We start from the raw sequence: 14,373 nt of genomic DNA, 5'->3' as shown, positions 1-14,373 counted from the left end.
TTTTAAAATCTCTCTCAAAACTGACTTCTTATCCTGCAGGAAATGACATCACTGGTAACAAGACCTGGCACAGGAGGTTCACACCACTATATGCACTATACATTCTGACTTGTGACCAGTTACATCCATGAGGAAGAGGGGCAAACTTTGCCCAAGTGAGCCTAGAACCAGGGCCCTGTCAAAGTTTTTCTGTGGGGCTTGACAATGTGTAGCTACAGCACTGACAAGAAGAGCCGAATGGTGAATGTAACGTTATTCTGTTCTAGTAATGTGCACAACTTGTGTAAGGAAAAGGGAAGCAGTTGTCCACATGAAAGATTCTGATCACTATAAGCACTTGCTTTACTTTTTCACCAGGTTTCTTTGCACTCGTAAAAAAAAAAAAAAAAAGTTTTTCTAACCACACATCTATACCTTTTCTCAAATAGAACATCAGGGAGGTCTGTATGGCTGATATTGTGGTGAAACCCCTCCCACAGTGTGATGTCAGGACCTAGGTGCTGACATCACACTGCCGGAGCCTTGTTGCATTTTAGGAAATAAGAATTCTCTACACTTGTCAAACACCTTGGAAAATGCCAAGCACATGTTCCTCTTAGCATGTGCAGAGCAGGAAAAGGCAGCAGTGCTGCCCCAGTCTTCATAGGCCTCACCAGGATCTCTTCCCGCTCCTTCTTGTCAGGCATGGCCCGAGCCGCACTTGCATATTTCTCAAATACTTTCCGCTCATTCTGCAGCTTCTTCATCTCTTCTTTCTTGTACTCTTCTATCCTGGCCAGCTCCATGGCTTTCTTCTGTTCAAAATCTGTGACTTCTTTTCTGAAAAGAGAGAGAGAGGGATTCACTCACTGGAGATCTGCTCGGCAACCCACACCTCATACACAAATCCACAGCAAGGCCTTAAAGGACTTCCGAGGCCAAATTAAAAAAAAAAAAAAAGTTAAATACCTGCATATTTGAAAGCATGTAGGATGCCGTCCGTGCCCTCCGTGCCGTTCTGCCGGGTCCCCGCCGCTTAATAGCCCCCCCGGGCCGGCTCCCGACCTCACGGCTCGGGCTCTCCAGCCTCTACAAACATGGCTGCATGAGCTGGACATGGCTGCGCAGTACGCATAGCTGTGAGTGTGGCTGCGCAGCTCTAGGGCCAACCCCCCGATCCACGCTACTGTAGCGTGGATCGGGGGGGTTGGCTCTAGAGCTGCGCAGGCACTCGCGGCTATGCGGACTGCGCAGCCGCGTCCAGCTCATGCGGCCATGTTTGTAGAGGCAGGAGAGCCCGACCCGGGCCGTGAGGTCGGGAGCCGGCTCGGGGGGGCTATTGAGCGGCGGGGACCCGGCGGAACGGCATGGAGGGTGCGGACGGTGTCCTCCGTGCCTTTAAATATGATGCAGGTATTTAACTTTTTTTTTTTGAATTTGGCCTCAGAAGTCCTTTAACCTCCTTGCTGGTTATCCCATGCTGGGCCGATTTGCCTAATTTTTTTTTTGTTACAAGCAGCTAGCACTTTGCTAGCTGCTCTTAACATCCGATCGCCGCCGATCCGCCGCTATCCGCAACGTCGCGCCACCCCCCCTCCAGACCCCTTGCGCAGCCTGGCCAATCAGGGCCAGGCAGCGCTGAGGGGTGGCCCGGGATTCCCTCTGACGTCCATGACGTCATCCCGCCCCGTCGCCATGGCGACCGGGGAAGCCCAGCAGGAAATCCCGTTTTGAACGTGATTTCCTGTTTACTCCGATCGCCGAAAGCGATCGGAGTGGCTGCGGAGCTGCCGCTGCTCAGCGACTATCATGTAGCGAGCCCTGGGCTCGCTACATGATTTAAAAAAATAAATAAATAAATAAAAAAGTGCTGCGCTGCCTCCTTGCCGGGGAAATTAGACCGGCAAGGAGGTTAAAGCAAATCTGAAGTGAAAATAAACTTATGAGATAATGAATTGTATTGTAAAAAAAAGAGCATAGCATATTGTTTTCCAGTACAAGAAGAGTTAAGAAACTTCAGTTATCTATATCAGTGTTTCTCAACTTTTTTAACCCAAGTACCCCCCTAATTGCTACTCCATCTCTACAAAGTACCCCCTGGCGAGTGAGCGGGCACACACACGGGCACACACACAGACACACACACACTTGGAGAATGAGGGTGCTGGATGGGGAGAGGCAGATGAGGGTGCTGGGTGGGGAGAAACTGTTGAGGGACAGGTGAGGGTGCTGGGTGAGGCTGGCAGAGAGTGATGGGCGGTGAGGGACTGGAGAGGGTGCTTTCAGTGGCTGGCAGAGGGTGAGAGGTGGGAGAGACAGGTGAGGGTGCTGGCTGAAGCTGGCAGAGGGTGAAGGGTGGGGGAGACAGGTGAGGGTGCTGGCTGAAGCTGGCAGAGGGTGAAGGGTGGGAGAGACAGGTGAGGGTGCTAACTGAAGCTGGTAGAGGGTGAAGGGTGGGAGAAACAGGTGAGGGTGCTGGCTGAAGCTGGCAGAGGGTGAAGGGTGGGAGAGACAGGTGAGGGTGCTGGCTGAAGCTGGCAGAGGCTAAAGTGTGGGGGAGACCAGTGAGGGTGCTGGCTGAAGATGGTAGAGGGTGAAGGGTGGGAGAGACAGGTAAGGGTGCTAACTGAAGCTGGTAGAGGGTGAAGGGTGGGAGAGACAGGTGAGGGTGCTGGCTGAAGCTGGCAGAGGGTGAAGGGTGGGAGAGACAGGTGAGGGTGCTGGCTGAAGCTGGCAGAGGGTGAAGGGTGGGAGAGACAGGTGAGGGTGCTGGCTGAAGCTGGCAGAGGGTGAAGGGTGGGAGAGACAGGTGAGGGTGCTGGCTGAAGCTGGTAGAGGGTGAAGGGTGGGGGAGACAGGTGAGGGTGCTGGCTGAAGCTGGCAGAGGGTGAAGGGTGGGAGAGACAGGTGAGGGTGCTGGCAGAGGGTGATGGGTGGTGAGGGACTGGTGAGGGTGCTGGCTGAGGCTGGCACAGGGTGATGGGTGGTGAGGGTGCTGGCTGAGGCTGGTACAGGGTGATAGGTGGTGAGGGACCTCCTCTTGTTCCCCTGTGTCACCTCTTGTGCCCTGGTTGAGAGGTCCCCCCAGTACAGACAGCCCCCCCCCCCCCCCCCCCCCCCCAGTTTAGGTAGTGAGTGGTGTCCTCGGTATAGGCAGCCCCACCAGTTTAAGTAGTCAGTAGTGCCCTCATTATAAGCAGCCCCCCCCCAGTTTACCAATAAGTGGTCCCCCAAGTGGTCCCCGCAGTATGAGCGGCCTCTCACCGGTCCCTGTTACAGACCTGTCCAGTGCCGATCATCCCCGCTGCCTTCCCATCACAGCCACAGACCTCCGATCATCGCTGCCTGCTGTCCCCGCTGCCTCCGCGTTACAGTAGCAATAATCATTACACTTCAGATCAACGGGACAGTGAAGGCGCATGGTCCCTGACGTCACTTCGGCATTTGCAGTACTGTGCGCAGGGACCATGCGCCTTCACTGTCCTGTTGATCTGAAGTGTAGTGATCATTGCTACTGTAACGCGGAGGCAGCGGGGACAGCAGGCAGCGATGATCGGAGGTCTGTGACTGCAGGGATGGCAGGCGTACCCCCGGCAGTAGTCTTGCGTACCCCCAGAGGTACGCGTACAGCGTCTTGAGAAACCCTGATCTATATGACCCAGCTTGGGTCGAAGACAGTCCTGTTTTAGAGAGACTCTTTGCTACTAATATTCTATTCATTATTATAATTCATGATATCATAAGGTTTTTTTTTTTGCTTTATGTTGGCTTTAATAAAATGTGTAAAATACAATACACATTTAAAAAAAATAGTAAAATAGTAGCAGTAAAATACAATACATTGGCTTCAATTCATCAAGCATTACCGCATTCGGTAATGCTGAAAACAGCTGACTTTACGGAGCACTTAGTAAAATGTTAATTCATCAAAGCAGTTACCGCATGAGAAGCAGACATTCCTGTGCAGAGAGATAAATTACCGACTTGTTAAGTGATTACCTCAACACATGTCAGTAAAATGTCAGCAAATGTTAATTCATCAAGCTCACAGCATTCGATAACAGGTGCGGTGTTTATCTCCAGCTCTCCCCTGTCGATAAGGAGCTTGGAATGCCTTCTCCGTGTGTGACAGGACCATAGAAACCTCCCCTGTCCCCTGCAAGTGCTGCTGATAGGTGGGTGGAACAGACCCCCCCAGGCAGCCAGGGGAGAGAAAAGAATTAAAGTTATTTTCCAGGCACCCTTCTTTTCCAGGCACCCTTCGGTAGTGTAACCCCTTGAGTGCCTGTTTAAATATGCAGGGATGCAAGTGGGAGCTCGTGGCAAAATGACCTAAGCAGGGAATGTGTAATGTTTATCAGCAGTTCATCTAAGCTGTGACAAGTAAATAGAAACTTAAGACTAATGAGACAGATTCAGCAAGAGCAGAGGCAGCACAACAAATATAAAAGGCACATGTATAGGGATGTCGGTGCTGCCTCTTTCCTTTTGTAATGCCCTCACTGCACGGACCTCTTCGGTAACTTAGCGAACCTCTACCACATGTGTGAAAATATTGATGAATTAGCACAGTGAAGTGTAAAATACCGAATGTGGTATTTTAAGGACTGGGATTTTGTTATCGAACACCCTTTGATGAATTGAAGCCAATGTGTAAGATAAAAGGTGTAAAATGCGAATAGGAGAGGGCGTACATATTTACACAAACGTCACAGTATAGTAATTTATAACAAGTCCAAAGAAAATAAGCGCCCGGCTGGAATTGCAGGATAAAAAGGGCAATACTACAAAATCCCCCGACACACATAGGAGACTGGTAAAAGGCAACTGGTCACATGCCCATTGCACTGCAGTCGCCTACAATGGTCTCAATTCACTAAGCTTTATCAAACACTTTATCAAAAAAAAAAAAAGATAGAAAAAAAAAATATATAACTGAAAATAAAAATATGAGACTTTTCTTTGCTAATAATGCTATATTCATTATCCGTACGACACAAACAATACATTATATCATAAGGTTTTTTTTCCACTTCATGCTTGCTTTTGAAAATCGAAGCAGATCCCTTCAAGCATACAGAGCATAAGGAAAGTATATGTAAGCACTTTAAAATGTGTTTAAGTCATACTTGTCAAACTCTGGCCCGCAGGCCAAATCTGGCCCTCAGAACCATTCAGTTTGCCCCCCCTCCCCCAAGTGGTTTCCCCACTTTGCATTATGTTTGGCCCACTCTAGACTACCAGGGAAGCTATATTGGAGGTGAAGACCTAGAACATCAGGGAAGCCATTTGGGAGAGGTAGGTGTAAAGCACTAAACACCGGGGAACTGTATAGGGGAGGGAGGAGGACCACTAGATACCGGGGAACTGTACAAGAGTTGGAGGGGAGCCATTAGACACCAGTGAAGTTTATAAGGGAGAAAGATGGCCAGCAGACATTGAGGTTGGCCCACGACTAAATTTCGGCCCACTTTGTATTTGCGTTTGACATCCCTGCTTTAAGTCAATGCTCAGGGCTGATTTATTGCAAGATGTATACTGAAGCCCATGAAGTTTCATAGAGTTGACTTCAAACAGCCAGTAAGATGCAGAGGGATTGTAACCTAGCTTATCCATCCAACCACATGCAGAAGAAAGAAGTGATGTACACAAACCAATACCTGAACATTTAAAACAAGGAGCCCCAATCCTGGGAAAAGGAATTTAACTTACAGAAAGACTGATTATAGGTCCCACTGACAGTTATCTTAGGGCTGATTCACATTGGGGTGATTCTTGAGCGCTTTGATGACCGTCTGCGATCAACAAAGCGCTGCTACAATGTATCCCTATAGATACATTCACACTGCAGCGGTTGCGATCAATCGCAAATGTGCTGCATGCAGCGTTTCGGGTGCGATTGCTCTGTGATTCCCATTCTATTCAACAGGAATTACAAGCGCAAATCGCGGCAGAATCGCGAGATTTAAGTTAAAATCACAATCATGGAGCCGAACACACACACACACACACCAAACCATTTCACTATCCCTGAGCTATGTGGGCTAGCGGCGCTCCAAGCGCCGAGTGTGAACTAACCCATACAATTTCAAAAAGGTACAGATTACTAGCTTATATTCAATTTTCATAAAAATGATATAAAATAAAAAAAATATAAACATTGGCATCACACCTCAGAGTTTCCAAAGTCTTTTCCTTGTCCTCTCGGAGTCTGGCCAGCGAAGCATTTTCCATCTTGAAACGTTCAATTTCAGTTTCTAATTCAACTAGCTTTTCTTTTAGAAGCTGCGATCGTGCAGAATCCCCTGCAATGCAGTAACAATGATTGGTCATTTGTGATCATTTCTTACACTACCTCTCCTGCAACACCTCATATACAAAACTATGCCCCGCTTCAAACTATATATGTAACCATATAGTGGTAAAATGTTAATAGTGTAATGGGAAAAACAAACAAAAAATGAATACATTCATTTTGTTGTCAGAGACAGACATGTGACTATCACTGGGTTACGGGGATCTCTGTCCGCTTACACCCCCCAAGGTGACTATCCCTGAGCTATTGGGATCTCTGTTTACTTATAGCGGGGAGCTATAAGTAAACAGAGATCCACATAGCCACATAACCATGTGACTATCTCTGAATTACGTGGATCTCTGTCCATTTACCCCCCCTCCCCCAAACCATGTCACTATCCTTCAGCTACCTGAATCTCTGTCCACTTCTTAAGCCCCCCCCCCCCCCCCCCCCCCATTTCCCTACCCCTGAGCTACCTGGGTCTCTGTCCATTTAGACATACACACACCAAACCATGTGACTATCCCGGAGCTACATGGACCTCTGTCCACTTATACCAAACCATGTAACTGTCTCTGAACTTTGTGGATTTACGTGAAGGACATGAGGCTCTACAATTTGATGCAACATGTGTTGCCTCGTCCCACTCCCAGCTCGACAGTCGTGGCCTAATAGGTAGCTGCAGTGTTCTCCCCAGAAATTTTTTCCAGCCGGGTGGCTTGAAAAAGTAGCCGGGTGGGGGAATGCAGGGCTGGCACAACTCTGCTTACACCATAGGAGGACAATGAGGAGGTGAGCTGATGACAGCCGGGTGCTCATCAAAATTAGCCAGGTGGAGCACCCAGCTAAAAGAAACTGGTTTGCATCAGACTTGCTGATTGGGGGTGGCAGACATTTAAAAGGATACTGATTTATAGGTGAGCGGGTGAGCTACTGCCCCTGGCACCTGCTGATCGTTAAAAAAACAAAAACAAAAAAAACACGATGATTCCGTTATTAAAGGGAACCTGAAGTGAGAGGAATGCGGAGGCTGCCATCTTCATTCTCTAATAAAACAATACCAGTTGCCTGACTTCTGTGACGATTCTCTGCCTCTAATACTATAATCACTGGCCCAGAATGAGCATGCAGATCAGATGCTTGGACTCTGATCTGACTCCACTGACTGCATGCTTGTTGCAGGTGTTTAATTAAACCAAAAAGTTAAGCATGACAACCAGTCAATGGGCATTGTTTATGAGGGAATGAAAATGGCAGCCCCCACATTCCTCTCACTTCAGGTTCCCTTTAAAAATAAAACAACATTTGGACTTTTCTTTGTAAAAAACGATATACGATTTCTTTAAATGTCAGAGTACTACAGAGAGGTGTATGAATAATATGCTCTTCTGTCTGGGTGGATTTTCGCTGGACACTCCATTTTTCTCCCATATCCCAAGAACATATAAGTTAATTGTCCCCCCCATGGTCGCTATAGTTACGCCACTTGGTTTAAAGAGAAGCCATGACCAAGAACTGAACTTCATCCCAATCAGTAGCTGATACCCCCTTTTACATGAGAAATCTATTACTTTTCTCAAACGGATCATCAGGGGGCTCTGTATGGCTGATATTGTGGTGAAACCCCTCCCACAGGAAACTGGGAGGACCGTGGTCCTGGCAGTTTCCTGTCTGTGAATCGCATTGCATTGTGGGAAATAGCTGTTTACAGCTGTTACCAACTGCCAAAAAAAGCAAGCAGCATCTCCTTCCACTGACATCACCTGCCAGCAGTAAAAATGTTACCATGTGATAAATGTCAATGTAAATCAGGGAGGGAAACATTTTACAATGGGCAAACACTGACTAAATCATTTATACATAATTATTGTAAAAATGAAGCACTTTTATTACATTATTTTCGCTGGAGTTCCTCTTTAAAGGGAAGGTTCAGGGAGGATAAAAAAAAAAATTCAAATCCACTTACCTGGGGCTTCCTCCAGCCCATGGCAGGCAGGACGTGCCCTCGGCGCTGCTCCGCAGGTTCCCGGTGATCTCCGGTGGCGCGCCCAACCTGGCCAGGTCGGGCTTCTTCTGCGCTCCAATCTGCGTCTCACTGGTGCGCGCTGACGTCATCGGACGTCCTCCGGGCTGTACTGCGCAGGCTCAGAACTGCGCAGTACAGCCCGGAGGACGTCCGATGACGTCAGCGCGCACCAGTGAGACGCAGATTGGAGCGCAGAAGAAGCCTGACCTGGCAGCCGGCCTAGCCAGGCCGGGCACGCCACCGGAGACCACCGGGAGCCTGCGGAGCGGTGCCGAGGGCACATCCTGCCTGCCATGGGCTGGAGGAAGCCCCAGGTAAGTGGATTTGGATTTTTTTTATCCTCCCCGAACCTTCCCTTTACAGAGAGATTGAAGTCTTTATATCTTCCCATCTCCTTTCACCACTCTAGGTTTGCAGATACTCTCTGCTATGAAATGGGCACTATAAAAATGATGGGTAGTTCACATGACCTTACCTGGCCCTTCCTGGACTGGTGCCGCTTTAGCTGTAGTCTGCAATTCTGGCTTTGCTTTTGGTTTTAGTGCTGGAAACAGCTTCATCATGAGTTCAGAGGCCGGTGAGGGGCCTGGCATATTTCCAGTTGCAGCCTTTACCACATCTCCTTTTTTTGATGCCACCTTCCTGGTGATGGCTTTGTCTGGGACATCTGGGGGGCTCCTGCTGGTGTATTCCGAAGGGATAAATTCCTTGCTGACAAAATTGCTTTCATAAATACCTTTTAGCCTTGGCACATTGCCTAGATCATCCCACGTCCGTTCATCATCAAAACCAACCTCACTTTCACTAGAAGAACTCTCATCCTTCATGGTCACTTTACTTTTGTTTGCCAATAAAGTCTGGTCCTCTTCACGATCGTCTCCATCTGATAAATCCAGGTCAAGGTCTCTACCCTTAGTTTCCTTGGAAAGTTTTTTGGACGGTCCATTTAGCTCATCGGATTTAGGGTCATCCTCTCTGCTACTGTCCTCGCTATCCAAGTCATCATTCTCACTTAAACCAGAGTGGTTATGTTCATCCATGGAAGAAGCGTAGTCCCCCTCACTTGTAGCTGGCTCAGAATCTTTTGATGAAATTTTGACTGCATTGCCAAAGCCTTTCAGTAATTCAGAGGTCACCTTCCCAGTCCGTTCGTCAAGTCCAACAGATAAGGCTCCAGATGGATTCTTTTGAAATGATCCAAGCTCTTCCGTTTTCTGATTCAGCTTTGCACTATTTGCATTCATGATACTGTTCACACCTTTCTCCTGAAGTCTCCCCACAGCTTTAACAGGAGTGGAGGACAACCTGCGCTGCCCATCGTCAATCAGGTAGTCTTGATTAAGAAGCTTTTGTACAAATGAGGAGTTGCTGGAGAACGATATATCTTCAGCAGCTTGCTCAAGCAACACAAACTCATTTAATTCATAGTTTTCCTTATGCTTCTCCTTCTCCCAGTGAGCTTTTCGCCGTTGGAAGGAGATTTCAAAGGATAGTTCCCCTGGGTTAGTGCTTTTGGTGTGCAAATTACTTATTTGTGGAGAATCGTTTGGGTTTCCCGAGTCTCGAACCTTAGCAATGTGTGTATTTAGGGAGTCAGCCGACTTACTGTTGTCCACATTTTCCTTGTCCATTTCTAAGCTAGTGTGTCTTTCAAGGCTCATTGAGCTTCTCCCGCTGGAGGTTGATTTATTGTCCTCTTTTCCGTGTGCTGAAGAGGTACCGTTTTTTATACGGTTTTTCAACGGTTTCTTATTAATTACTGCCATTTTGTCTCTTGCGTTTTGATTTAATTTTGTTGCCCCGGAGTTATTTTCGGCCCCCTGCTCTTTTGGTAGCTGCACTGTTTTCCTGTGGACTTGGGCTTTCTCAGCTCTGGGAGGAGCTGTGGACTCTGGTTGTTTCTGAGACTCGGACTTGGCATCCTGACGTATAAGAGGCTTTTGGTTTCCACTTTTAAACCTGGCCAGTCCTTCTCCTCGCCGAAGAAATGGCCTTTTTTGCACAGGTTTACTCTTTACGTGCCCCTCTGTGCTCTGTAGTAAAGAAAATGGAGATACATTATGATAAAATGTCTATTTAGGTTCTTATAGATCTAGGTCATTGATTATTCAAAAGGTGAACTAATATCTGCACTACATGTCAGCATAGATATAATTGTTTTCATAGATGATGCTCTCCAAATAGAAGAAGAAGGGCGGGTTCAACAGTTCCTCCACTGGATGCCACGCTTTGCAGAGACTGTAGTAAATAAAACACACAAAGGACATGCTCTTCACATGTGTAATTCTCAGTAAAGTGGGGAGGCTATGCAGGTAGTGAAGAGTAAATACTAAGCAGCTTCACAGGTATTAGGTGGCCACAAAGGCAGAGAAGTACTAAAGCGTAGATTGACTGGGTGGAGCAAGCAGGGAAGAAGTGCTAAGTGGCGTTACAAACAAATGCAGTAAACTTTGGGTAATCGTGCAGACAGAGGGGTGAAGTGTGTAGAGGGCAGGCAGGTAAAAGAGGTGACATCCAGGGAATCAATGTAGGCAGACAGAGCTGAAGTGCAGGGAGGTCATGCAGGCAGGGAGAGAGCTGAAGTGCAGGGAGATCACGCAGGGAGGCTGGAAAGTGAAGTGCAGTGAAGTCATGCAGGTAGGAAAAATCGGTGAAGTGAAGAGAATCCATGAAGGCAGACAGAGGTGTAGAGAAGTGTAGGTAGACCATGCAGGGATGTGCAGACAAAATGTGTAAACTGCAGGCAGAAACAGGGTGAAGTGCTAGGGTGGGTAAGTGCAGGAAGAGAAGGGACGTCTGGATATGAAGCATAACACCGGTGTATCATCCTGGGTAGCGAGAGGGCGGTCCACCTATATTCTATAGCAAACACTGCCCCCAGCACTCAAAACTGACTTTTAGGTAAAACACACATGGAACAGAGAATAGTTATGGTCATGCTTGGAGCTTAAAGACAATGGCAATGAATTATATGAGTTTTATATATTTTTTTCTACTTACCCAAATAGATGCAAATTGCAAATTGTGAGCTTTGAAATAAATAAAACAACTGATTATAATTTCGGTCTCTTTGTAGAAGCCCTTAAAATCGAGCTACTTCCTTTCTGTTAAAGCATATAGTTCTGGTGCGGAGGTGGCACACCTTACCCAAGGTGCGGGTGCTATGGCCTGTGGATGCTGAGCCCCAGCATCCAAGAATTCAACAGCAAGGTAAAGAAGTCCAGGTCCAGAGTTAGTCTTTGATTGTCATGGGTGGTGTTCCACCTTACAGAGTATATATTTTATATGCACTGACTTGGTGAAATGATTGTTTGCACTATCTGAAGAAGGGGACCCGCCGTGGCCCCGAAACAATTGTCAGTTTTCACGTGCTTATGAAGCAATAAATTGAGAAAATCTGCATTTTGAAAAGGTGTGCTGACCTGGACTTCTTTACCTAGCTGTTCCTTTCTGTTAAAGTTTACAAAACCGTGGTAAGAATTGTAGTAGTTGCGATATTAATTCTGATTTTACTAGTTCTGTTTCCCTGTATGTCTTGTGATGTCTCTGGCAACAGGAAGTGATGGAATCTACAGCCCCTGCAGTGTCCGACAGTGTTGCACTAAAGCTGCCTTCATGTGTATGCTCAGTGGCAAATTTCCAGGTGGCGTAGATTATTATACCCCGTCTGGGATGCCGTGGACTCAGGGGTAAGGACAGGACAGGACACTACTGCGCATGTGGGGCAGAGTAAATTTTAGAAAAGCACAATCGGACACAGCATCCGCACAAATTAACCACTTCAGGTTATGTTAGCTATGTTTTTTACAATTCAGCGTTTTGCAGCTTTAATAGCTCACTGCAGAGCCATGTAACTTAGCACACAAGTGAATCCCCTCCCCCTTTCTGCCCACCAACAGAGCTTTCTGTTGGTGGGCTCTGATCACTGGTGCCAACACAGTATTTTTGTTTTTATTTATTTGTAGTTTTTTTTTTTTTTAATTCTCTACTTTTTTAATTTATTTTCCTTCTACCCACCCCGCTCCCTCCCTCCCCGACAGCCAATTAGGGCAATCCTCTCTCATATGCATCAGCCTATGAAAGGGGATCATGTTCGGAGCCTCCCCAGGGGACAGCCGTGTGACACGGCTGTCCCCAGTACAGCGCTGCTGTAGATCGCTGCGCTGTACAATGTAAATAGACAGCGGTTCGCCATCTAACAGTCAGCTAGCTGCGATCGCCGCTGGCAGACTATTGACGGAGCAGAGCTACATCACTCAAGTGGGGATGTCGCGATCCCACTAATCTCCGCCCACTGCACTTGACGCCTTCGGCACTTGGCAGTCGGGAAGGGGTTAAAAAGCACTGCTGACTCTGGGTAAAAACAGAAATCTCTGTCAGGCATTTCCTGTCTGTGTAGGCTGGTTAGATTCAATCACTTCCTGTCTCATTAGCAGAGAGGTCAATGAGTTGACACAAATTTCAGTTGATTTTATGCACATCCACGCAGCTTGGAACTGAACCAATCAATCGCAGGTAATCATTTGGACCAGTTCTAATCCACATACACTTTAATTCAAATCAACTATTCATTTGGCATCTCAAATTACAAGACTCTCATGGACTATCTCTACTTGTCATGAAGGATGGTTAATGACATGCTCATAAATTTTTAAAATGTGTTAACTGTATGCAGCTTGGAGTTGCACCATTCAAGTACAATCTGATTCAGACCTGCATATATCCACATAAAATTAGCATACCATTTGCTTGATTTGGAATTAATATCGTCTTATTCCTTCTTGACACAAGAAACTGATGGTGATCCTTGGTTCAGTTTTATTTATTCTGAAATGCTTTATAGCAATTGGGAGTCTCTTAACTATAGCCTTGTACGCACCAGATGGAATTCAGCCATGAACGACAGCCTCTGCCGAGAATCTAGTGTATGTACAGTGGCCCTAAATAGTTCTCGAACGCTTGGCCAGTGATCCACCTCATGGACCACTTTGGCCAAGCAAGGGGTGAGAGCATTGTTCTCCCCACTTACCCAGCACACCATGTGACATAACTCCAACATAGTGCCCCACAAGCATTGGGACAGAACAGCTTGTGCCAGGCTATGCAGAAGCTGACCAGGCTTGTGGACTCAGGAGGTCTAAACATACCTGTGTTGTAGGGTCTTTCTGCTGAAGCCGCTGTTCCTCGATCCTCATTTGCTCCTCCAGGAACTCTTCAAAGGATTTCTTCCTTTCCTTGATACTGGAAACTATTGGCCTGGAAAACAGAGCTCAGGGTTACACTTTACGGGTAACTATAGCAGTTCTTAGTCACTTTTTAGTCAATGTGAAACTGTAAATCCCCTGCTCACAACTTACAATCTAGCAAAAAGGAGAAAGGAGGCGCTTGCCAGCAACACCCCCCCTCCCCTTCTCCCAGCATACATACGGAGTGCTTTCCAACATTAAGGGTCATGTGGTGCCAAATTTTCTCACAGTGGAGGGTTTGCAAATAAATTCCAAAGTGTGGCTAAAACCACTTAGATGTGTTCCAGCCCTTAATTTTGGACAAGGCTCATTGCGGACAACAGCGAGTAAAAATAAAAACATTGGCTGCCCAAATACCTCAAACATTCTGGACCAAGAACAACAACAACAAAAACACACCGGAAACAGTGGCAGAGATTACACAGTTGGGCTTGGTCCACAAGTTACTTCCTGACGCATGTACACGGTACATGGTCAGTGCAAGCGGAGTTTCCCTTTAAAACCCCATTACCAAAAGAACTGTACAGCCATAGAAGTTGACTTGCAGATATGGAAACAGTACCAGCCATGCTGAAATCTAAAGAATAAATCTGTGGCTTTCACCACAGCTGTTCCTCATCCCTTCATAGTCATTATAAACCACAGCAGTGAAATATAATATGACTGCATTGCCGCCTCCCTGAACCCTCCACCATATGGACAGACTAGACAGCCAGGGGGATGCAGAGGTGAAGACAAAGCTGAACACTTGCCAGGAACACGAGAGGCTCTCTGGGGACGGCCCTCATGCCCCCTCCATCACTGTATAGCACTAATCCCAGCTG

The 14,373-nt window shown here is 47.0% G+C and overlaps 1 protein-coding gene across 1 annotated transcript in view; it reads right to left on the bottom strand.

Moving 5' to 3' along the window:
* CENPJ (centromere protein J) overlaps positions 1-14,373 on the bottom strand; it is a 69,066-nt gene that overhangs the window by 31,603 nt on the left and 23,090 nt on the right. Inside the window, exons 6-9 of the mRNA XM_068266941.1 lie at positions 13,451-13,559; positions 8,779-10,336; positions 6,152-6,284; positions 654-819 (exon numbers count right to left, since the gene is read on the bottom strand). Of these exons, the coding sequence (XP_068123042.1) occupies positions 654-819; positions 6,152-6,284; positions 8,779-10,336; positions 13,451-13,559 (1,966 nt within the window). The remainder of the gene's footprint in view (positions 1-653; positions 820-6,151; positions 6,285-8,778; positions 10,337-13,450; positions 13,560-14,373) is intronic.

The sequence above is a fragment of the Hyperolius riggenbachi genome, chromosome 2 (assembly GCF_040937935.1).
Source record: "Hyperolius riggenbachi isolate aHypRig1 chromosome 2, aHypRig1.pri, whole genome shotgun sequence".
NCBI classification, from domain to species: domain Eukaryota; kingdom Metazoa; phylum Chordata; class Amphibia; order Anura; family Hyperoliidae; genus Hyperolius; species Hyperolius riggenbachi.
This window is presented reverse-complemented; position numbering and strand designations above follow the sequence as displayed.